This window comes from Dermacentor silvarum, chromosome 4 (genome assembly GCF_013339745.2).
Source record: "Dermacentor silvarum isolate Dsil-2018 chromosome 4, BIME_Dsil_1.4, whole genome shotgun sequence".
In the NCBI taxonomy this organism is placed as follows: domain Eukaryota; kingdom Metazoa; phylum Arthropoda; class Arachnida; order Ixodida; family Ixodidae; genus Dermacentor; species Dermacentor silvarum.
The window spans coordinates 41,183,877-41,209,594 of NC_051157.2; the positions used below are offsets into that span (position 1 = coordinate 41,183,877).

At 46.7% G+C, this 25,718-nt stretch overlaps 2 protein-coding genes across 2 annotated transcripts in view; one reads left to right on the forward strand and one right to left on the reverse strand.

Moving 5' to 3' along the window:
• Window positions 1-25,368, reverse strand: part of LOC119449838 (uncharacterized) — a 34,735-nt gene extending 9,367 nt beyond the window's left edge. The window contains exon 1 of the mRNA XM_037713105.2: window positions 24,944-25,368. The gene's annotated coding sequence lies outside the window, so the exon portion shown is untranslated. The remainder of the gene's footprint in view (window positions 1-24,943) is intronic.
• Window positions 1,727-4,104, forward strand: LOC119448570 (mitochondrial fission 1 protein-like). Its single transcript, XM_037711803.2, has 2 exons — window positions 1,727-2,027; window positions 3,265-4,104. The coding sequence occupies exons 1-2, from the start codon at window positions 1,845-1,847 to the stop codon at window positions 3,541-3,543; spliced, it is 462 nt and encodes a 153-aa protein (XP_037567731.1). The 5' UTR covers window positions 1,727-1,844; the 3' UTR covers window positions 3,544-4,104.
• Window positions 25,369-25,718: the final 350 nt, after the last annotated feature.

A 25,718-nucleotide genomic window follows, 5' to 3' on the forward strand; every position in this document is an offset into this window, starting at 1 on the left:
GCCCATGTATAGTCGAGAACGCTACGCATGCGTTCATGTGTGTATGTCGGAATGTATGTCAATGTGTACGGTTATTTCACGGCAGTGAATGGCGTTGTAAATACGTATACCGTTAGCTCGACGTTCAATACTGACAAATGCAGTTATTATCGCAAAACCAGTGCAAAACATAGGGCGACGTCACTCAATGCCTGCTGCTTGCATCGGCAAGCCGTCTTTTGAGTCAGTCGCTTCATCAGATCCGCCACTGAAGTTGTCAGCGGCACTTAGTATCTTTCCTAACCCCAATCCTGCCTCCACTCCGTCTCCACACGGGCTTGACTGCATTTTTTGTTTGCTTGTTTGTTTACTGGCTTGCTTGCTTGTTTTTTTTTTTTCTTCCTCTCCTATTTTTTTTTTTTTGGCTTACGCTTCTTCTACCGTTATCCGACCTTTTGGCTCGCCAAGAAGTACTAGCCTATCCAATAGCTAACGACTGTCGCTCACAAGCGCCGGTCAAACGCGGTACACTTGCAATTCTGTTTGGAGCTCTTCGGTCACACCTAGCCAATAAAGGACATGCATCATCATCATAATCAACAACAACACTATCATCGTCATCATCATCACTCTAATTATAGCGAGGTCTTTATTTGAACAGTGAGGCACAACGCGGTAAACTTAAGAGACACCTGTCAACGCTGTTGCATTTAATTACACGTCACCAGAGTAGCGGACTACGACGCTATGGGGTACGTCGACCATCCATCGAACAGTACGCGCGAAGGGCTCTGGTATAATTATTTTCTTTAACTTAACATCCTCAATCATCCGTTCCCTTGAGGCCGCGGCTCTGGGCTTCAGCCACGGGAGTGCAGGCCTTGACATGTGCGATTTCATTTGTAACACAAAAAGATTGTCGCACTACTATGGCATTGAAGATTTTTTTTTCATCTTTCTGTTCATTTTCTATACAAATACCGAGTTTATTTTGATGCGCTATCAAAAGCTGGTATTGTTTCCCTCGCTTAATTTTCAACCTCCTATTTTTCTCCCATTCTTCTGTTTGCTTGTTTTTCTTGTAGAAGACAGAGGAGAAAACGTGCTTCTTATGCTTCTCGTCGTCATCATCATCATCATCAGCCATTATTTATGTCCACTGCAGGACAAAGGCCTCTCCCGGTGATCTCCAATTACCCCTGTCTTGCACTAGCTCATTCCAATTTGCGCCTGCAAATTTCCTAACTTCATCACCCCACCTAGTTTTTTGTCGTCCTCGACTGCATTTCCTTTCTCTTGGTATCCATTCTGTAACTTTAATGGTCCACCGGTTATCCATCCTACGCAGTACATGGCCTGGCCAGCTCCATTTTATTCCGCTTAATGTCAACTAGAATATCGGCTGTCCCCGTTTGTTCTCTCATCCACACCGCTCTCTTCCTGTATATTAACGTTAGGCCTAACATTTTTCGTTTCTATTCTTAAGTAAACATTATGGTAAAAAATGATAATTTCCGGCTTTACTATTCTTATTATTACGCTACTACCGTTTGCACACTCTCGTTTCATCCTTCTACCGGGCCACTTCTTGTCCAGTCTCCCATTGTCGGTATGTGATGTTGTCTGGAATCCCCATCATCATCGTTTTCCGCGCACAACCGCCCTGACAGACCTCACACAACCGCTCTGCTATCCCCCTTAGTGGGTGCGAGTCATGACATCCCACTCATTCATGCTCATCATCATCAGCTGCTGCTGGTCTACTAGGAGACGGCGCCACCACGCCAGCTTCCCACCAAAGTCGTGAAGCCGTGCATCGAGCGGGAGCAACCGGCGGCTGTAGCACCAGCAGCGGGCGAGCCACCATGTCTCGTCCCACGCCACCCGACTGCGAGAGACTCTTGCACGCGTACGTGGACTCTGGTGAGCTTCACCGCATCGAGCTCAGCTACAACGAGCACTTGCACCACGGGCACATGCTGCCATCCGTGCAGTACGACTACGGTCGCTGCCTCGTCTTCAGCCGCTTCCCGGCAGACATCATCAAGGTACATGCACGCGCCTTCCATACTCTTCACACCTAGACTATAGGTCGGCAACATTGCCAGCGTGTCTGAGCAACACCACCTAGATAGCACAAGGCCCGTTTACTCCGATCCATGATGTCATGCTTGCTACGTGGCCCGAAATTTCCATTTCCAAGCCTGGCGTGACGAAAGCGGTGGCGTCGAAATTACCGCTGCTTACTCGGGAGCATCCCCATTAGATTCTATGCCAGTCGGAGCCAGATAGCATGACGTCATGGTTTGGAGTGAACAGGTCTTGAGCTATCTAGGTGGTGTTTGTCTGAGTCAGAATGAATACGAATGAATCAGTGTGATATTAGCCTAAATCTGTATAAGTGACTTTCGGTAGAGTAGTCAGACTCTGAGTAAGTTCACGCGAGTACAACTGTGTGTGAGGATGTAGACTGAGCAAGCCCCAACTTAAAGGAATTAGTTGTGAAACTGAGTTACGCATGTTATCGACATATCTCCAAACAAGCCATAATTTCGCAGGAAAATGGAGGCTTGAAGTGATCCACAGTGGTAGGACAGGCAATGCCGCTGGAGCGAACGTTTCGAAAAGGGGAACTGTCTCCATCAGGGCAGCAACTATACGCTCGTACGTCCGACACACGACAGACATAAAATCATCCGCCAACAAGGATATCTACGCATAGATTAGAAATATGACGCGTTTTTGTTCGGCCTTCATGCTTTTTCATAAGTCGTGAGGACGTGTAACGAGAGAGCTCCTGCACAACACTTTGCAATACGGTGAACGCGGTTTAAATCGAGGATCCGGGACGTCAAAGAGATGCAACGTAATGCTTACGCATTTCTCTCGCATTTACCGCGACGTTGCCGCTGAATGTTCTCTTTTTATTTTGTTTTCATTTTCTGCCGCTTTTGTCTATCCTGGTGGTCTTCGGATGTGTTATAAAATTTGGCCTTTCGGCTCATGTACCATAACCCGATCGTTCTTTGAAAACTTTAATACTGCGTCGTCTTCGGTTATTTTTTTTTTTTTCATAACAATCTCAGTAATAAAGAAGCTACCGCGGAAACGCCGCTGCTTAAAATTTCCGACGTGCAGCTGCGTCCTATTGTTGTCCAGCGTCTGTACACGCAGCTACTTCGGAGCATTAGTAGCAGATGTTCGTTCAGCTTTCCTGATGCGGGCTGTCAGTGTATACACTGCTGCTGAACACTGCCGCGCCATGCACCCGCCGCTGGCTCGCAGGGCATCGTGCTCATGGAGCAGCTCATTCAGCTCGAGTACCGGCCCGTCGACTGCTGCTACATGACGGCGTTGGCTCACACGAAGCTTGGCAACTACAGCACGGCGATGCAGTTCACCAAGACGATGTTGGTGAAGGACCCGCGCAACTGCCAGGGTGTTGAGCTGCAGGAACTGATCCACCGCAAAGTGGTGCGCGAGTACCTGTTCCAAGTGGCCGTCGTCGGCGGTGTGGTGATCATGATCGGCGTGCTCATCTCCATGGTCATGGCACGGCGCTGACACGGCGCTCCGACACCTATCTACTTGTAGTCTCGAGGGACACTGCAGACAGCTCCTTTGCAGACGGGAACCGTAATGTTCAGCGCAACGTAGAGGAACTTCGTGGCTGAAGCGCAGCGTGTCTGTTTCGAGGCGGTGGCTGGTTTTACGAACGTTGAGCGAGCTTGTTCGCTAGGGTGTGCTTCCTATACATGTACATGTCTATACCGTGTGATCACTCCATGCCACCCACGACAAGTCAATCGTTTACGAACATGACGCCAACGTTGCCAATACGTTTCCATGAATTCTCCCTGTGCGTTCCGCGTTGCCCTGTCCCGTTCTGTGCCCTGCCTGACCTTGCATGATGGCAAGAAAAAAAATCTGCATGTCAAGCCCGGATGTACGGCAAGTGAAACAAGAACAAAGCAATGTGTATCGAGCCATGTCTTCAGGCTGCTGTTGGAAAATTTTCGTGTCATCTTCCTCTCCGCAACTACAGTGTTGCCTCTCTAAATTAGAGTTACTGTGAAATTAGGACAATTATGAAAAGAATTGTGGAAAGAATAAGTCAAGGCGGGATATGGGTTCAGAAGCAAAATATATAGGTGTATTTTGCTGCTTCGATTATGATTCAGGGCGGCAGTCGCTGATAGGACTCAATTTTTTATGCATTGTTGGATTTGCCCAAAACTGTAGTTCGCAAACGATTAACAAGATGTTCTCCGCGGTACAATCACCCCCTGCTTACTGCGAACACCGGTACAAAGCTAGCACTCATCCGGAAAACCGAGCACAGCCACCGCCATATTTTCCCTCTGTTGCGGATTTCACGTTTTTTCACGTTGTAAACTACCCTACAGGGCTTCTTTAGTACAGTGAAAAGGGCTGAAAGAAATCACTGCAGTCGTTGCAAACGTGCCGCCCATGGGTTCCGTGTGATCACAGCCACTTGCGTTGTCATTTGGGGCAGTTCGTGAGTGTTAACGATCGATGTTCTTTTTTTTTTTTGCGTTAGCGCCTTGTCTTCCGCATAAGGCAAGCAACTGATAAATAAAAATTGCGCTAAAAGGTCACAAAATTGCGAGAAATTCATGTCTCCCGTATCTATAGATGCTACAATATTAAACTCAAAGGCATCATTGTCAGATAGCATTTCTAGCCGCTAAAAACCAGAGTGTGCGTTGCGCTAACCCAAAAGTGTTATTAACATGCTGCACTGAAAAGCGGCACTATTCTACAAAATACTACTTCTCATACTGCAGCGACATGGCAAGTTTCTGATTAGAGGGGACGAAATCCCCGCTGCGGAGCTGTGTCGCATGAATGTCACAGCTATATTGCGTCACACATCCAAGTTTATTGCCCACTACGTCAACGAAAGTGATGCCAGTAACTCTTGCGCAATAGGTCACATTGTGTACCGAGTTTACCAGTCCCTTCTTTTCGGGACACGGCAAAGCATTTACGCTTTGTCTACGCGGTGCCTAGCAACAAAACACACGCTGAAGTCGTTATTCTGTTTCTTCAAAACACCATGATATAGTCATAAATTGGCTAAACCAAGTTTTTAGGCGGATACTCAAGTAGGCTTTAAAGCTGAGGCAAGGAATGCGTCGGTACTAGTATTCTCTTCTCCCGCGTATTGTCATGTCCTCAACTTTGCAGGAGCCCATACGACCCCCCCCCCCCCTTCCCCCCTTCCCTCTTAATTTTATACGTGTCTGGGACCTGGCTTTAACTACGCGAGTACTTTAACCCCGAAAAGCCGCCAGGCACAAGAAACTTGGATCCTGATAACAAAAGACCTCTCCTGTCGAAATCTGGACACCGTATTCAAGCTTTATCCAACTTTCTGCCGCTATACCAAAAACTTGAACACGTTGTGGAATGGTGAACATTATCGGCCTATTAACGCAACAAGATTGTGATCCTGGGCACATTTTTTTGGTGCAGTTAGCCACGTAAACGACAAATCGTAGCTACAGCAAACGATCCTCCTGGAATTACAAAAAATAAAAATAATACTGCAGAGTAAAATATTCAAAAGCGGTCTGGCACCCGTATTCGGAACAACAAAGAATTATGCTGCCTTCATTGTCTCTTACAACTGACGGTCCCCGCTGTGTAACTTAATCGACACTGCCTGCTCCTATTTCATTTTTAAAGGGCCTTCACAATGGGAGGCTCCGAAAGAAGATCTTGCTTGTGTTATCATTCCACACAGCTTTCTTGTTTTTTCTTTGTTTTTTTTTTTTGCCAGGTCATTGTGCATAGTTCGTTCGCTGATCGGTCGCTCGCTGAAACTAGCCGCTTCTATGCGAAGCAAAATTCGAGAAAACTTCACGGCATTCGTTTTTTTTTTTTTTCCTCTTTCACAGATGCGTTGTTTTACCCCCCGGTCTTTTCTTTTTATTTTATCTTCCAACGTTTTTGTCCGCTCTCCTCACTGAATAGAAATAAAAGAAATTCATTAAGAGCTAACAACCTGCCTTGCCAGGAACTGCAAATGCAGAGGTTAAGAGAGGCAAATACTTGAAGTCATCTTTTCCCTTGTATTGTTTTATTCGTTTCTTTGGTTACACCACCCCAAATTACGTCACGCTGTGTATAAAAGCAGGTCGCGTGAGTCTTTTGGTCACAAATAAATGAAGAAATATCAAAAAAGCATATATATATATATATATATATATATATATATATATATATATATATATATATATATATATATATATATATAGCGAACCGAAGGTGTGTGCTGCAGCTGTGTCGGGCTTCTGTGCTCGAGGTCCTACGTTCGAATCCCGCCATCGGACATCTTTAATAATGTTTACCTACTTATTTAAAACGCAGTACTTTCTTAAAAATGATCACTTTGCAAACTCACGAAGCCATCTGAAGCCAGAAGGACGAAGTTTAGGCGAATCCATGGTACTATACCCGTCACTGCCACGCTAGCTGAACTGCCCTGCGCGCAGCTACCGTAGACACTTACGCCACAGTTCCCACTAGTAATTACTGTATGAAACTCTATGGGCATTGCCACACGCATACCCCGTTCAGCATTGTGGGACAGCACGAACTCGAGGAAACGCCATCTGCTACTGAAGAAGGGAACATTTTCAAGGACCCAATAAAAGCGTGTCTAATCTGCTTATCGGGCTATGCTCGTCGCGCTGAACAAACGTTTGTTGGGTTGGGACAACCTTCAATGGGTAGGTTAGCACACGCCATTAGCTTGAAAAGATTCAGCGACCGGCTCGGGTCGGGACGGGTTGGGTCGAGTCACAGGGGCGGTGGTTCGGGACGACCGACAAAGAATCAAATGCGTCTGACCCTGCTGCACTCTTCCGTTTTTGGAGGATCACAGAGATTTCAGCCCGTCAGAAGCATTTTTGCATCACACCGTTCCCTGGACCAGGGCTGTCTCAACCAGACTTTTGAATCAATCCGCTTGCATCGGGTTTATATAAACCAACCTATTGATACTAGTTCAACGTGGTTTCGGCCATACAAAACGCACTGTACAAGCCGGTGGTACCATTTTTTTCTATTACACCAAACTTCTTGATTCGAAAGGTGTAGCGACATGGCCGGCACGCGATAAACGTACTGGGTTTGGTTACTGGGAGCTCTTAACTTCAGCTTCGATTTAGATCAACGCAGGCTATTGCGATACCATCGAATTAACCCTCTCGCGCGTCACGTTCGACCACCGTAGATGCTCTAATATCCTAACTTGATCATCACCTGATCCTAGGCAGCTCTATCATATCATATATTCCTTACTTTGTGCATCGCTTTCATTATCTACCGCTTATCTCTTCTAATCCCATCATATCGTGGCCAGATCTATTTTCTTTTTGCAGTCTCATGTACAACAATGTCATCCATTATTCGTCTAACCAACGTCCATTTGAATATTCCTTTGCATCTAGCCACCCTCAATTTATTTACTTGCCCTTCTATAAATATAAAATATACAGGATTTCTAATAGACATCCAGGTCCACCAGCAAGCACTGCGTGGTTTGATTGATTGATTGATTGATTGATTGATTGTGATTGATTGATTGATTGATTGATTGATTGATTGATTTACTTGACGGCCACCTACCTTTTCATTACGCCACACAATTTCTGCGCACAAGAGAAGAAAGAAAATTATAACATGTAAATGTCACGCATCTCTGGCGAGCCTAAGGTGCAGCGCGCCCACTCGGACATGGCGCAACGATCTCTCACGCGAAGCCTTAGAAGTTCCGAACGGATATACTTTGTAAGAGAACACGAGCAAATCGAACTGTGACGACCTAATATAAGAAACCTGCCTTATTAGTAAGCGACGGCGGTCGCTGTTAAAGCCACGCCTTGCGTGAGTGCTAAACCTTTTGGCGCTTAATAAATGCCCCGTTAATCGGGCTGTTTCTTCTGACTGTTGCTCGGTCCTTCTCACGACGTTATTTTCTTAGCGCTGGAGAGCTAAGTATGCGTACACTGCCCAAAGCTGGGGGGCCCCCTAGGCTGTTTTGATTTAATCAGACGAGAAGGCTCGTTTCTTTACAGCTTTCATTTCCTCCTTGCTCTCAGCAGGAGCCTGACGAAGGCACCTCGGCAGCAACCCGAGACGTCGTTCTAAGAACTCGGCCTTTGTTCATTACTCGCGTTGTATCAGGGGTGGCGTGGCTGGATACCGAACAGCGACTGTCCTCCTGGAGGAAAGAAAAGGTGACGGCGGGAGGCAACAACAGCCGTCCCTTCTGACTGCAGTCCGAAGAGAGCACTTAGTAGAAAACTTGTTCTTTCTCAATACTCGGCGAACGCTGATATACTCTTCGGTCCAACTTCTGACTCCCATGTCACTGAGACTCCTCGCTATTGCAGAGGCGAATCCGGCGCCGTAAATGCAGTTCTCACGGTATAGGGTACGTCGACCAGTGGTAGGCGAGTCGGCTTAGATTAACTTCACACAATCAGTTTAAGTTAGAAGTAGGCAGCCGACAACCGGAACCAAACACATTTATGTGAGCATTCCCGGCTAGACGTGAGCCCGCGTCGTTTCGAGAAAATCCGGAGCGTATCAACCTGGCGCTTTCGTTGTTCGCCCCGAACTGCCGGTGCGACTCAACAGTGTGCGCGTCTCACCCTTTCCATTTTCACTGTTGTTGTTCTCTGTATTTTTCTTCCCGCTTTGTATATAACAGATCTGGACACGGGGAACCTATGAATGAAACAATAAAGTTCCCCTGTCGCTTTCCTAGTTTCAGTGACCATCGCCTTGCTTGGTGCACCGACAGAGAAGCATTCAAAAATGGCCGCTGCAGAAGCTCATGGAGCCTTGCATGCTGCTCCACATGATACAGACGATGAGTGAAATCACACATACGCAAGGACATTGAACACACGCACTCGAAGTGACCAACTAACGTACACAGCGTTAGTCAATAAAAGATTCTCGTCAAAGCCAAGTCTTCCGCGGAAGAAGAATTAGAGCACCCTCGCTAAGCGCAAAGCGCTACCAGCATTTTTTCCTAAATTCCAAGCCCCTCACGAAAAGCAGAGGATGACTCCGCTAAACTAAACTCCTCATTTTCTCTGGACCTACCTCGCAAAAAATGCGTTGTTTCTGAATGGCAGCACCTTTAACACCAACTTCTAGACGCTCAGATGTCAGCATATCCTGAATCCGCGCCACGCAGAGGGGCTCGCGCTTATGCGCAAAGTCTTGGCAGTCGCCACGGTGAAGTGACGATAAGCCGCGTGCCATTTCTGTTTAGGGTCTCGCGAGATTTGTGCCGCTTACGAGGAATCCTATCTCTCCGCATTGTTGGCGTGTCGGCTCGCCAGACCGCGACGAGAATGACCTATAGGAGGCGACTGCAAACAGCGCGACAGGTGCGGCGCCAGATTGCATCACGCGATCTGTGTTTTCCTATTTGAGTTTGCATCAGCGTGTTGTGCGTGCTCATTTGAACATCTCGTTTTAGAGTGTCCCACATTTGTTGCGCAGCGAGCATTGCTGATTAAGGAATGTAGACTTGTAGGACTGCAATGCGCGACCCTTGACTATTGCTTGTTTCCAAGGGGTTGCGCGCTGCTCGACGTGACCAGGACCATCGAGACCTGTGGTGGTGCCACGCTGAAAAGTGGGCCTATCCTGGCGATAGTGCAGAAAGGGTCCAAGCTCAATGGCACATATCAGGGACAGAAGAGAGAGAGAGAGAGACAAAGATAGATAGAAAGAGAGAAACAAAGAGAGAAAGAGAGAAATAAAGATAGAGAGACAGAGAGAGAGAGAAGAAAGAAAGACAGAGAGAAAGAAAGACAGAGAAAGAAACAAAATCACCACGAAGGTCACATACACGCACGGCAAGCTTCGCTTACCCCCATTTTCTCGACGGGTGAAGGGCTGGTGATGTTTTTTTTTTTCTTTTTTTTTTTCTTCAGATGCGTCTCAGTTTCGCACACTAATGGGCCTAAAGTCTTGCAGTATCTTTTACCGGCATACTGGTAACTGTAAGTAAAAGCCTGTACACACACAGTCTGCTCTTTTGCAGCGAATGTTTTCTCCGGTGAAAAACATTCACTGCTAAGAGTGTAGCACTATCGTATATAGATGCAGCTCGTGAAAAAGAGCCCGTTAATGGGTATGAATTTCGGGTATTGAGTTTATCGTAAACCAGTGCAGGCCATATACAGTTTTATGCTTGTGCATATATACTCGTAACCCAGCACCGCCCACCCCATGAAAAAATAAACCATAACAGGACTACGACCAAAAAAAATTCAAAAATGAAAATTAACCTTTATGGCAGATCGCAGTGTTGTAGGTGTGTGCGACTTATGCCGGTGTCACACGTACGTCTCTGATCGCGATCGGGGCCGATCCGGATTGGCCTTGATCCTGATCGAGTGCTGCTACACGGTCATTTGCGATCGCGATCTAGCGGGATCCGGATCCTTGCGATCGCGATCCGAGAATCGCGATCAGGCCCCTTGATCGCGATCGCAGCCTGACGGCTGCACCTTCTACCGCAGTATTCTCAAAACTAAAAACAAAGTAAAAGCAGCTCAATAAAAATGTTTCAAAACATTTTAATCAGAAATAGTAAGCTGTAAAATTGAGAGTGTCCACATTTAACCTCATTTTGCAAATCTGAATTTGTAGCCGAGGCCTTCTGCAGTTATGAGAGTTGCCGACGATCGGCAGACGATAATAACTCGATCCGGATCGTTGGACCGTGTAGCAGTGACCACTTTTGATCGCGATCAAGAAATCCGATCCGAATCGGCCCCGATCGCAATCGGAAGTGTACGTGTGACACCGGTATTAAAAGGAGAAAAGTCCAAGGCCACAAAGATGCCTGTTTTCCTTTTTTGTCTCTCTCTTTCTTTTGATATTAGTTTATTTCTTCTTTCTGCGTTACGACCGGGCGTCGTAGCTAAAATTCAATTTAATTGTGTGTTTTGATGCGGTTGTGGAGGGCTCCGGGTGTAGTTTCAACACCTGGAATTCTTTAATCGTGCACAGAAGTCTACGTATGCACGGCGCCAATCGAAATGCGGCCGCTGCCGCATGGAATCGAACCCACGACCTCATGCTCAAGGATGACTAAGGAACTCAACGATTATTTGTGTACTGTAGGAATTGTACGTGTCGCTAGGCAGTACATAAAGCATATAGTGAAGTATGAGTCACATTAGCATTGGTATTAACACATAAAGAAATAAATAAATAAGTTATTAAATAAATAAAATAAAGAGCTGCAAAAGTTGAGCACTCCGGCACTTGGTGAGTTGATTTTAAAAAAGTAGCTACAGGTTCATATAAAACACAGCGCCATTTAGGCGTCATCTACAGCAGCTTTTAAGGCATTCCTCGCGGCCTTAAGGTCCAAAGTTGCGTGGCATTCCGAACTGTGCTTTACGAAAGCCGGAGAACACGGTGATGAATGCTTTTCCGATAAGTAACTTTAGTGTACCGTTATTTCTCTTCCGTGCAAGTAATGCGATGTGGATATAACGGTAGTATTCCCTAAAGAACACCCGATCGTCATGCGGGCAATCTTTAATCTGTTTCCATGAAGCATATGCGCAAATGGCGGCAGCGCCTTCGAGAAAATCAATCTAAATGCACCGCAGCGCGGTCGTAATGAGGCGTTTATGGAAATTTATACCTTAACGGCCCCGGCTCGTGTAAGAACAGGTGTTCTTTAGGGTAGGCGCTTTCTTTCATTTCGCATCTCGCTTGCGCCGCTGCATATCATCTTGTGTTTATTGGCAGTTTTATCGCTGCTTAATGACCTCTTTTTGGAAACGAGGGACACAGCGAAATAAAAAAAAAAGATACTGAAGTCGCCTCTTCTTGCTATCATATGATTCAAGGCGAGTTTGTAATGCATATGTGCCTGCCGCAAAGGCAATTAGCCAAAACCCGCGACCGCTCCAGCCTTTCTTCAATATTGACCGTTAAACGGCCTTTGAAGGAGACCGCTGGTCAAAGTCGAACGGCTAACAACGTTTACAAGCGTTCGCCGCTGCGGCACCGAAGACCACGGCAAGGTAAGTGGAGCGCCGTATCTTTCTAAGCCTCGTTCGTATAGCGCAACTGGGTAATCGTCGACAAAAAAAATGTGCCACGACTGATAAAAGACTGATGGGTTCAACAAGTCCGACCCGGAGATGGTGCAAAGTTCAACAAAGTTTCATTTGTTGCTGCTTAGCTTCCGTAAAGAGGACAACGTTTTGCTTTTTGTCTTTTAATAGCACTGGAACTTTTGAAAGTCTACACCTAAATACGTTTGCGAACGCTACTGTCACAGTTTAAACTACTTTTTATACGTTGATGAGCCACTGTCTAGACTGACTGCAGCTGACCTTCGGGCCAAGCGGTGAGCCTGGTAATGTGCCTTCAGCATTTAAAACCCCTACGGGGTGAGGTCTTTCGCTCTTTATCAATATATCTATCTGCCTCCTCTGTCTACCTCTCTATCTCTTTCTCTCTCTCTACAAGGCTCTCGAACACCAGATTTGGAGCAATACTAGGCCGTAAACTGGCTTACATTCCCTGCCCTCGTCAGGGCAGGTTAAACCAATATGTACGACCCTTGCCGATTATACGACGTACAGAAGGGCCGCCGGGCAGTCGCAAAGCACTGGCTGTTTCTTATTATTGTCCTTAAACTTATTTTCGTGTATGTTCCGTCCGCAATTACCCACCGTCCGCGTGGACGTTTCGTCATCATGTCGATTGCAAACACGAGCGACTCGAACCCGAACGCTGGGAAAAGAACGCTCTTACGTGGAAGGAAGCGAAAGTTTGTGAACAAGGGCCCCAAGACTTCTGTGGAACGCCACGAAAGCTCATGGATTACGATGTCGTGAAGCCCAGACTTTATGAGCGTCATGCCGCTTCCTCTAGTCTCCTTTTGCTGTTCCAATGGCCGGCAGAGAGATTCTGCTGCACGAACCATGCGTCAGCAATGAAGTCACGCGGTTGCATAGAATTTGGACAGGAGCGGTATTTTCACCCCAGTGTGACCTTTGCGCCTATTCTCCCCCTTGCATAAACTGCAACGAAGTGGCCGTCGTGGAGCGCTATATCTCATGCTGCTGGTGCTTCACTGCGAACAGGAAGTGATTATTTGACCAAATGGGGAGAAACGCATTTTCTCATGCGTATGTTAGACATCTAGTGCTTTCGGAAGGACTGCGCACAGTGCAGAAAAAAAAAGGGTGTCGCCTCTTCTAGCCTTTCAACGTGACTCAGAAACTCACGCATGACTGAGAGCGGACATTTGTTATGGACAGCGGCGCTCAGGGAGGATACAAACCGCCGGAACTGATTGGTAAGTTAGCACCGCCTGTGACAACAACACAACCAAGCACCACCACGCAGCTGGAAGTTTTCGGGTGCGGCAGTCAGAAATAACTGTTCGTGAGAATGGCAGTGAGCTAGTCCTAGCTGGCCTTCACAAAAATTCATTCAGAGAGTATAGAGAGAATCGCAGACATTCTTATGTGGCGTCTTGATAGTGTTTGCGGACAGTCTGTGGGCATATGGCCTTGCATTCTTTGTTGACTAATGTATATCGATTATCTATGAGGTTAACTGTCGCAAAGTGACTCACTATGAAAAAATCTCTAGACTTTCTACAAGATGTTTGGAAGTCCACGGACCACGGACTGTGATTAGACCAAAGGAAATCCAGTTCTTAACGACTTTTGTCTATAGAAAGCATATATACTTCATGTAACCAGGAGAACGTGTCTATAATAGGCAAAATCAGTGTACTTGAAGTCTATTGGCAGTCTATAATAAAGTGTATGTTCTATAAGAGCCAACGAAGAGCAATACAATACAGACTACGCTTTAAAAAAGGTTCTTCTGTTGTGAATCCTGAATCTTATATTTCTGTCCTCTAGGAAAATTCGTAAGCAGTTGAAATTCACGTGCCTTTAAAACATGCAGCAAAGTGATATACAATCCCGACCTACATTTCTCTCTCCTGCAAGCACAAAGAACACGAATGCGAAGACACTTCCGGATAAATCGCCTGTATTATTCACCGCGTCGGTGGAGATAACAAATCAGTATTAGGACGAGGTAGATGGGCTTCGACGCCGCTGAGCTCCAGGTATAGTCAATCAGGCATAGCCAGAGGGCACGCCAGACGAATCGCCGCAGTGTTAATTCATGACACATTCCTTGAGAACAAAAGTACGACACCCATCTACGAGATAAAGCGCATAACTTGTGTCATGGCACAAACACACTCGTTAGAACTACTTTATTTATATTGCAAGTATAAAGAGAACGGATCTTGAGACAAAAAAAATTTACTGGACTCGCTCGTTGCTCCATTTCTGTTGTGTCTCAGGTTGCGCGCGGCATTTGACAGCAGAGACGTCACCGCAACGATAGCGTTATCTATGAATGAGCCGCGACCGTTAGCGCATTTTTTCTCGCACGATCTGGCATCCCATGAATGAGAGAAACTGCCTGCCAGCCTCATTGATACGATGTTCAATCGTCGTTAACCGCACCAAGTGTTTCCGAGAAACTGCCAACCTTCTGACTTCGCCGACCGACATAAACGTATAATAAATCGGCGCGAGTGATAAGGAAACACTCTTGCCCCGCTATCTCGACACAAAGGTGTTAGTTCCTTCCCGATACTCCTACCTCCTAGTACGAGAGTTCCTGCCCTTTCGGAGCTATAGGAAGGATCGATTGCTCAGGCGTTGCATCGAGGGGGTCTGCGTCAAGAAAGCCTTTTCTGTGGTGAAGTTATGGCCATATCATGAACCTTGTATACTTTGCCCGGCACGAATGCCGCGTGACGTCCTATCAAATCTGCAGCAAGCTTGTGTGTATGTATAGGATATCCGTGGACGCGTACAATGAAAAGGTGGTCCTGGAAACTTTTCTTTTTTTTTTCCTTTTCTTTTTTCTTTCTATGAGCACTTCCGCGGGGAAAAAAATATCGAAAGAGTGGCTAGTTCGAGAGCTTCGAAACTCCAGAAACTTCAAGCTATCGCTGGATCAATTAAAGTGAACAACTTCAATCCCATGCTGCTCCGGGAATTTACTTCGGATTCGTCACGCGTGTAGGTGCTTAGTGTGTGGTGCACCCCCAACTCCAGAAAGGTACCTTCCTTATTCACTTACAACTACATTTGAAAAAACATTTACGCAAGAAAAACGTTTGCGAACTTTAGCGAGTCTTCCGGCTCCGAACTCATTTATTGCGACCTCAGCGGCAACTCACCGCCATCACTAGCTTCTCAAAAAAAATTATGATGATAATGATGATCCCTCTAACAATGACATAAACTCACTGTGGGGGATAGGCCACGAACCTGGTAGCATTATGATAACAAAAAAAAAAGAATGTCAACGAAATTATGAATGACACTGATCATAAATAAAAGAAAGTGGTGTCTAATGGTGTAGTCAGCTTTGCATAAACAGGAACAACAACTTTTCTATTAATACCACATCATCTTTGTCTGCTTGTATTGTGCCATATGTGCACAGATGTGACCACCCTCACAGTTTGCACGGCGCACAGAACTCCGCACAAATAACCAAGTGTTCAAATTGCGCGATATCTTTATCAGCTGCCTGTCATTGCCGCTCTGTGAGGTGCAAAAAAAAAATGCTTGTCGTTTTTTGTGTTGCCGGGTTTACACTTCATGCTTTCTAAATCCTTTTTCAAACAATCGATGTGTGATGTTCTCACTAGTGCTTGTGCAGTTCTCGCATACGATGTTAGACTCGATTTAATAAATATTCTCTAATAAAATGGTGGTACCTCCGTGTAAGCGTGATAGCTCAGCATTGTTGAACTGCTCAGCTATCGCGCTTATACTGCGTGCCAGTAAAAATTCTGCCGACACGTTTCGGCTTTTGTGATATTTGTTGGTGTTTTGTGTTTGCGCTGGTGTATAATGTCAAAGTCGGCAATAAAGAAAAAAAATGCGTGATAGCTCAGTACGGTTCCCAACTGCCCTTTTCCGCAGGGGTGCGAGTTCGATCCCCGGAGGTATAGTGTTGAGCAATTTTTTTTAATCTTTGCCATTTGGTATAAGGGTGGAGCTGAGGCTAACAACGTCGACCCAATTATTAATAACGGCTGCATATGATGATTTTATGAGGATATGCTAAACACTTTTTCATGCACTGACATCTCTATGAAGAAGCATGTCTATCCGTTATTGCGTCGCCCCGCTTTCCTTACCGCCGAACAGAGCCTGCCAAATTCTCACTTCACTTTATCATTTCCCGTTTCGAGCCACTTCACTGGCGCCCTCCCCACATTGCCGGCATACCGTGAGTGGCAGCCGCCGCATTTGGCTGATGTCATTCCTCGATCAGGCTACGTGCCTCTCGATCTTTTATCTGAGCTCTCTCTCTCTCGTCTTCTCGATTTCTTTGTTTTCTCCAGCTCTCTACATTTTACTGATGCCTGAGCGGCTGGTTCTCGGCGCAAAAGCCGTTCTCAGCTTCAAAAACACCGAGGAACCTCAATAGGGCCGCCAACAAGCTTGGTACGGGCGTCGCGAGATTGTCTCGTCTCGGCAAACAATGGGCATTCCTCGTATTTTCGCTACGCAGACGCACTACAGACGCACCTGCGGTATGCCCATTGAGGACTTGGCTGGAAACATGAGGACACGTGTCGCATAAAGCGGGGCATATACTCTTGAGGGGTGTTGTTCACCCTTGACTCGCCATTATCGTTCTGTGTTCGCACTTTCTCCAACTCAGGGGCCCCGACGAAAGCGACGATATTATATTGCACGTGTCTATAGGTTCTAGCAGTATTGAAGGACTCTGGCTGCGGCTTTGCTTCGGGGTCGCCTAATATCAGCTTGAAGCCGAAAGCAATGTCGACCGTGTGCTCAGAATGCTTCCGTGAATTTTTCATACGAAACACTCGACACATCGGCTCCTCTAGATGCGACCAGCGTTAGATCCCGCTGACTGCTGGTGTAGGTCGGGAAACGTCACTTGCGGCCTCACCGTCGGCTTTCATGCTCGGCATATAATCGGCAACAGTACAGCGACACATCGGCGCCATACCTTTGAGTCGAGGCCACGATAAGTGAAAGAGTTGGTGTTCTGAAACTGCTGCCAGCTGCTGGCGCCAACGTACTTGCGCTTAAATCAAGAACGACGCCGGGACGCTACTAGCACCCGGTTTTCGTCGCGCAGCGTAAGACATACTGTGTGGAGAGTCGTGCATTCATGATTATGAACTCCTTTATTATCCTTATCATTTCACATACTGCGTCACCTATCTTCCCTGCCGCGTCATTTTGCCAACAAGCTAAAGGCACAGCCCGACCGTTGCAGCTTTCCTGTACTAAAGCCCCTCGCTCACTGAACCCAATTTTTTTTTTTACCGCGCGATCACACAAGGGCACCAAACTTTCGTTATTCAGCCCGTCGCGGCACACTTAATTAATGCTCTCGTTTTTCACGTGCATTCCTATTTCCAACACAACGTAACTGTAGCCTGCAGCCTGGGAAGCACTCTGCTTCCAATCTCTCCATTTGGACCCCACTTAAAACCTCACGCTGCCCTGTTTCAATTCTCGGCGGCTTCGTTGGTTTCGCGTTCGCACCCCTGTCGAGAAGGTAAGATATATCAGCGAGCCTCACTGTCTGCGGTTTCTCCAGACGTTCATAAACCTCCGATTGTCATGCCATATCTCAATGAGATAGCCTTTGTGAACTGCCGAGTTTTGTTATATGGTCGTATATTCTGATATCAGCGACTTGTATGTCACATTGTTACGAGGAGTGATAGCATTCAGTAGCACGCAGATATACCATTCAGGGAATGCTGAGGCTGACCTTGAGAGGATCTTGCGATGTTGCAGAGATACAGATGTACAGAAGCTTCGATGCTGGACAGATAAAATTCGCCGGCCCGCCATTCAACAGACGAGACTCTGTATTGAATCCACTACCTAGAGTTAAACCCGGCCGTCTGATCAACAAGGTGGGCGTTTGGTATGATAGTACTTGCACAGGGTGCCGAGTAAAGGTGTAGGCTTCCTTCGACGTTCCTTCGACGTAGAAGTAAGTCCTTCTGTTGATATCGTCGTGCAAGCAGGTAATACTGATGCTGAATCGGGAGCTTCAAACAAGTTTTAGACAAATGAGCAGAAGAATATAACAAAACTTGACCAATGCGCAGCAATTCAAGCCAAACAGGCATCACGACAGCAACACAACTTTACGGTTTAGCCTACATATCAACAAAGAAGCAGATGAACATGGTCATATTACTGTTCCGCGGCTGATATCCTCTCTCGAGCGAAGCTTCGCGACCCTCTTGATATTTCGCTCTTTACCGGTCATTTCGGGGCTTGGGTATAGTTCACGGAGGATCTCTTTTTTTATGTCCCGGGTGGCACCGTGGTATACGACCGTAATAGCATGGTCTGCGCAGGTTATGAGCTGAGCTTGCCGGCTATCTGCAAGAGCTGGGCGGCAATGCGCCGCGCTCCTCGGCAAGAACTTACGGAAGCGAACCAGCGCTCATGATCGGGTCTTTCGCAAGCGCGGCCAAACAGTGACTGCCGCCCTGTGCTGGGTTAGACGCACTCGGTGCTCATACGAGGAAAAATACCTTTCGTATGCGGAGTCAAGCAAGACAGCGGTTCACAGAAAGCTGGAGACGAAGCCATCAATAGTGGTGGAAGAATTAAGGGATGTTGCTGGAGCCAACGTTTCAACAAGGGGACGTGTCTTCGTACGCAGAGGATGTCGCATACAGGGTGTCTCAGCGAACGCTTTCAAAAAATTTTAAAGGTTGCCTGTCACACATAGCACAATTTTAGTTCATGAGTTGTTCTACTCGAAGAGGCGGACATTACTAGCACAAAAAATTGAAATCCATAATCCACTAATTAACAAAAATTCACTAATTAAGTTTTTAACTATTTACCTTATAGCCCATATTGCAATTTACAAATTGTAGCCGTCGAGTTCGCAATTAACATCCGCCTCTTCAAGTAGAGCAGCTCATGAACTAGAATTGTGCTATCTGCCACAGGGAACCTTTAAACATTTTTTTAAGTGTTCGGTGAAACACCCTGTATATACAGTGCGATTTATCGTGCCTTGTAAGCATCAGGCTCGTTTGTAATCACTTGATCACTGCAGTGCCGTTAGCGCTTCTATTTCGATCACTGCGCTAGAAAAAAAACTCTGACAGGCTGAGTCTGGTTGAAATTCCGCATGAAATTCTCACAGATGAAATGAACCTCTGTTCAAAGCTCCGAGCCCGCAGTCACAAAACTCGTAAGTTGTAGGTTGCCGTCCGTAACACGCGGCGTTCTCTTCAAGCTCCGACGCGCGATGTTACATAACGACCTCTTGGACGATTCCGGCTTCCTGGGCCAGTGGTGAATCTCTTCAGTTCGTTAAATGACTCGGGTTGAAGCATGTCATTAGTTGTCTTCTTTTTTTCTTCCCCGGGAATTCTCTCGACAGAAAGTTCAAGGAAAGCCTTTTATCATTGCGCGCATATGTTTTGCATCGCCCGCCCCATCTCTGTTGCCTCCCTCTCTTGGTGTTTCATATTTTCTTTTCGACTTTCCGTGTACCTAAGAAAAGTATAGGAAGTCAGAGTGACTGATTGATGGGGCTTCACGTCTCGACGAAACGAAGGGGCCATTTTGATTGACTTTATTTATGAGTTTTGACGTCACAACCAAACACCGGGGCTATGAAAGACGCCGTAATTTGACGAATCCTGGGAATCTATCCCCGAACTTCGTGCTCCACAGCAAAACATCCACTCGCTGAGCCACAGCTGTGGTAAGAGCAAACCAGATCTTAAAGGCGAAATGTAACGCTCCTGCATGCATTTGCTCTAAAAAAAAAGCACACGCTCTCTCTCTCTCTCTCTCTCTCTCTCTCTCTCTCTCTCTCCAAGGTAGATCAAAAGATTGCAGCAAGTGTGCGAGTCGAAAACCACCTGCAACTTTTGACGCCTACGCCCCATCATCAGTCTTGTCGGATTAAGCACGAGGCCACCACGCTCATGTTACAAGTATCCGAAGAAAAATCCCACAGAGGTTTCGTAATTAACGCAGCCACGCACCATCGCGGTTGCGAACACGTATTCTGACGTCATATTTTAGGGAAGCTGCAATGATAATGAGGTGGTGTCTGCCTCTGCTCCCTCATTATAGGAAGGGTTAAAGATTAATCCCGTATAGTGTCGTGTGCTATGAAAACACGCCAAGCGTAGATGGCCACACAGTTCAGAACTTTGAGGAGTTCTGGTCTGGCATAAATCATTAGCTGTATAGAGTGGCGGAGCTACAGTGTGTGCTTTATCGAATTTTACAACCAATAAGAAATGAAACAAGAAAAAAAAACGCTAGTCAAACAAAACGTCTGTTATGTGTGACTGTGGACAAACGTAGATTTCAATAATTACCGAGCAACGATCCATTTTTAGTCACTTCGTAAGCAAACGATTCCACTCTATAGTTCCCAGTGGTAAGAACGCCGATAAGCAGATTCAGGTGTTCTCAAAAGAACTTCGTTCATTCACCCATGATCTCTATTAACAAAAATTGTGAAACCAACGTGTTACTGAGATAGATCAATTGTAGTTCCTATATGCAAGCGTATATTGTGGTGATTTTCAGTAGGGGTACATGAACACCTTGTATTTGTATTGTATTTGCAACACCTTGTATTTGAACACCTGTATCTGACGTTCTGCCTGGTGCCGTCTAGAACGCCGTCAGCACTGGCACGCACATTGTTTCTACAGGTTCTAATAGTTTATATATATATACATACATATATATATATATATATATATATAGACAGCACTAAGCAGACTGGACTCCCGAACATTTTCTGAAGCAGACATTCTTGAACCTTGCACGGCCGCATCTGTCGCTGGCGCAGAAAGCTATCCGTACGCTATTGCAGTTTTTGGAGAACACCGGCCTCAGTGACCGCTTGTAGTCTTAATGGGCATCCCACTGTGTGTGAGCAGTGCTCAATATCTCCCTCGTCGCCTCTTTCAATTCCCCCTTTCCTTTACCCTCAGTGTAGGGCAGCAACCCGAACGCTCATCTGATTGACCTGCCTATCTTTTTACTCCTCTTTTTCTCTATCACTCTCCGTCCAAGTGCTACTGTTCGTCCACTTGAAATTGCCACTATATATGAACATTTACACAAACAGCGTAGGGACCGGTCCTCCACCTGCGCGACGTGCGGTAGTTTCCCGGATAACCCTCTCCAACCCCTCTTTCGATGGGAATGTCCAGGTGAGGGCGCCCCAGTCGCATCCGTACACTACACGTACAGATCTGCGATCCCCGGAAAAGTGGGTGACGGACACCTCCCCCGACACCATGCGGGCGCTGCTAGAACATCTCGAACTTCTAGGCCTCGCTGAGGAATAGGCTTTCCTTCTCTCCGAAAACCCGAACTGCGGTTTCGCTTAAAATAAAGTTGTTCTCTTTCAGACTAGCCTGGCGGCCTTTGACCATACTTGGCCCTTGCGCCACAAAACACCAAGTTCGTCATCATCTCTATCAATCACGAAATTCCGCCTCCTTTCCGTAAGTATTTCAACTGCACGATAGCCCTCCATGTCTTGCAATCTGTTAATCCGCTACGATCGAGTTCTACAGGTGATAGTTTGTTATATACGCTTTCGTACGCAGCGATCTGCTGCCCCGGTAAAGTTCTGGTGGCTCGCTGTGCCAGCCTACTTAGCTTTTGCGCTAAAGCGAAACTTCTTTTTGCGGTTCACACCGCTTTGCACGGACGACTGTCTGATTGAATAAACATAGCCGATCCCGGAGACAATGTAATCGGAGTTGGGACGATCCTGGAGACAATGTAAGCAAACCTGACGACTTGGCGAGCCCACTCTGATACGGGTGCACGGTAATGTGTCCGCCCAGGGTTTTTGATGTGGTCTATAACGCCGCCCTATCCTGGAGGCAGTGCAAAGTCAAAGACCCGCTTCCCTCACAGCGTTAACGAATGGAAAACTAACCAATAAGTGTCCCCAGCAGCATATCTCAAAAGGTCTACGGCAAGCCATCGCTTGACTTGACAATCAACCTCCGATGATTTCTGCCTAATATTTATTGCGATTAGCATTCCCAGGACACTTGATTCACTTTCCGTTATCTATGTATGTCCGTGCCTGCCTCTAACCATTTGCTTCAACATTTTCAATAAAAACGAAATACTAGAATTTCCCCAGTGCTGGGAGGAATTGAACTGGCGTAATATATATTGAGACACGCGCCACACGATGATGATGATGATTTATTGGCATCTATTTTGAAACAGTGCGGTGACAAATAGTTACGTAGCCTGCTTGATTTATTCAGGTATGCTATACATGTTTTTCATTCTAGTATATTTGTATACATATTCTTAATCTTTATTTTCTCTAAAATTATCTGTTATACATTGTACCGCTACGTATGCCATAACCGATCCGGTCGTATCAATATCTTCCTTGCTTTCTTTTCACGAATACCCTAAAGGTCTCTTGCGTATCTCCGACTGCTGACCGGTTCATACTTCCACCCACTTTAAATCCAAGCGCTTCTGGAAGGTGTACGTTACCTACAGGTCTCACTGGGTGAATCCCTTCGCATTCCACTGGTATGTGCTGAGTGTTCTCCGTATTTTTTCTGCAGCATAGACTTGCCTCATCTTGTGGCGAATATTTGCTCCGGTATTTACTTGTACTTATGCAACCAGCTCGAGCCTCAAACAGCTAGCAAGGCCCCTTTGTGTTATTACAGATGTTCCCTTCTAATTTCTTTCTTCCCATTCTTGTAAATATCCATGGTCATTATTGTTTCCGTTCTTTGCATCCAATTTTCTGTCTCTGTTTCTCTCACTTTCTTTCTGATGATTCCTGGTTGTCTATTTGTACTTTCAATTACCCTCTACTTGGTTGCCAACTTTCTTGACCTCTTCCTCGATTCTGTGTCCGCGCCTTTCAGGTGCAGACACTCGCGCAATTTAGCCGCCCGTTAATTTTGATCCATGTTCCTGAGTCTTTGTTAAAGTAATTTTGCTCTGCGCTTCTCTGACTTCAAAAGAGGACCAACCCACGCCACCACGCAGACTTACCGGCGACGCCAGCTAGGCGGCGCAGCGTGCCCAAAGGGAAGCACGAAGGAGGAGCTCGTCTGCAGTTAGCGCCTCACACGTGACGCTTTACGGTGATGGCAACACGGTATGAAGCTACATTGCTTCAATGCTAATCGCACTGACGTCGACAGTTATCTATGAGATGCTTTCTGTCAGCACTCTTTTTTCCATCTGCGCTTCATTACAGGGGAAATGTCTCTCAAGGAGCATGATTCTTGTTTCGAGTGCATGTAAGTACGCTCAGTTGCAAGCGTAGTTTACGGGCGAAAGTATTTTTACAAGTTTATGATTCGCAGCAACGCAAGGCGACTCGGGGAAATGAGTCACTCTATATTAACAACTGGCCTGCCAGGCAATTCGTCTATTGCCCGACAAAGCGCGTGATGAGCGCCGAAGGCTCAAGATGATGATTTCCGCGTCACAGCCAAACAAGTAAGTAGTTTAATCATGCAATATCTCTGCAGTAGTAATAAGTAATGACAGCGCGGGCGCATTGCGCGCTTGTTTATTTCGTTTACACCGCAAGGCTCTTGTAAGAGCATTGAATGAGGGTGACACAATTCAACCAATCAAAAGTGTAGAAGCAGTCATCACCTATCCAAACACTATTCCTGTGGCACTTCGAATATTCTTTGCCCGCCTTGTTTTGCTAAGGCTCTGCTGGCTCGTACCCTCAGATTCGGTAGGCTAATATCTGGTGTTTTGCACGCGCGAGAAAATCACCGTGGTATCGTTCAACCACGCGTGTCAATGCCCCGCCCCTGCCTTCTCGGTCGCTTGGGCGCCAGAAGGGTGTTACACGTGGCGATACCCTTGTTTGTCTGCGCGGGACAACAACTATCTTGTAGTAACAAGTATGTGATCGATACTTCAATTTTGCAGTATCAGCCTCGCGAGAGTTCTTGATAGCTCTCTGCCTCGATAGCTAGTGGTATTTCTGTTTGTTTTACTTTCAGGTAACAAGGAGAATTATCGTAGACTTGCACCACGTTAAAGTGGTTTCATCACACTTCATCATCTTTTGTTCCGGCTGTCTGGACTCGAAACAATGACAGGCAGGTACCTTTCTTTTTTTTTTTTCGCAGTATATTTTTTTGCTGTCGACATCCCTGTTTGCACAGGTATAACGTTTCCTATAATTGGTACATATAGTCTTCTTAATAACACAGGATTCATGTATGTATTCAAAAATGGAGACGTTGAATGTAACACAATCATCCAGCTACTTCAAAATTTTGGGTGCTGGCAAAGAAAAAGTACTTTCTTTTTAGCAGAGAAAACGGCAATGAGAAATCAAATGCGTACATAATACAGATAAAGCATTAAGAAAAGGTAATATTTAGTACGCAGAGCCTGCATTACTTGCAGTGTAGGTCCACCCCGCGCCATGTACAGAATGTCTACGACGCGTGTACCACGTTGGCGCTCGTATAAAACTTTATCGCCGAATGCCATCGAATACTCTACACTGCAAATGATTTCTCTAAACCGAGTGGTATTTCAAGCGCCACACGGATGCCATTAATGAGAGCCTGTGGGCTGGGCGCGTTTTAGAAGCTGGCTTTATCAAGTTACAGAGATAGCAACGCGACGCCGAATAAGCTTTCTAAGTTTTTGTCGACCCAGCGCGCCATGGATGAATAAAAAGAAAGCAGGGCGTTGTTTCCCAAGCCCACAGTTCTATTGGTATAACCACTCTGCAAACAGCGCCGAGGACCATGTTGCACGAGTGCGCGCCAACTCACCTTGGTTTGTAGTGGCCGAATCTGGAGCCGACTTTTGTTTTTCGAGCCGAGGCGACGATAATGTGAGCAGGCGGGCCGCGACTCGCACAAGCTTGTTCCTCCGAAGGAGAGCTGGCCGGCGAGGACCGGTGGCACGCGGATTCCAAATCAGCGAAGAGAAGGCGAGGCGGTGATGCCGCTGAGTGGTGGTGGTGTCGAGCACGTGCGATAAAAGCGAAAGTCACACTATATACTGGCGGCGCCGCGCGCTTCGCGAAACTTGTCCGCCGATGTACACTGTTCGCTTTTCTGTCTCTCCCTCTCTCCTTGGTGGTCGCTTCCGCACGTGCGAGGAACAAGGACTTGCAGCGGGGGGGCCGCCGATACCGAAACAGGACCCAAGAAAAAAAGCGCGTTAAGAGCCGTGCCTCCAAAACAATGTGTGCGCGCTGTTTGCGACCGGCGCGGTCTTTATGTGCCCACCGGCGGCGCAGGCGCGTCGCCCGCCGCGCTACTCGATTGGTCCAGAGCGAGGACTCCCCTCGCAGCCGAGCGCACTGACGCTCTCCTCCTCCTCCCCCGAACGCGCACAGCGGCGGACGCACCAAAGAGGAGGAGGAGGAGGAGAGGAGAATTCCGAGGAAGAGGAGAGGCGCGAGTGGCAGCAAGCGGTGGCTCAACAGGTGCAAGCCCGATGAGTACGAGAATGGGGAAAGGGCAGCGGGCCAGGAGTGTGCTCGTGGCGGGGGGAAACCCAACGGTAAAACGGCTCGCCGTTCTTTTTGCTGCCGACTCT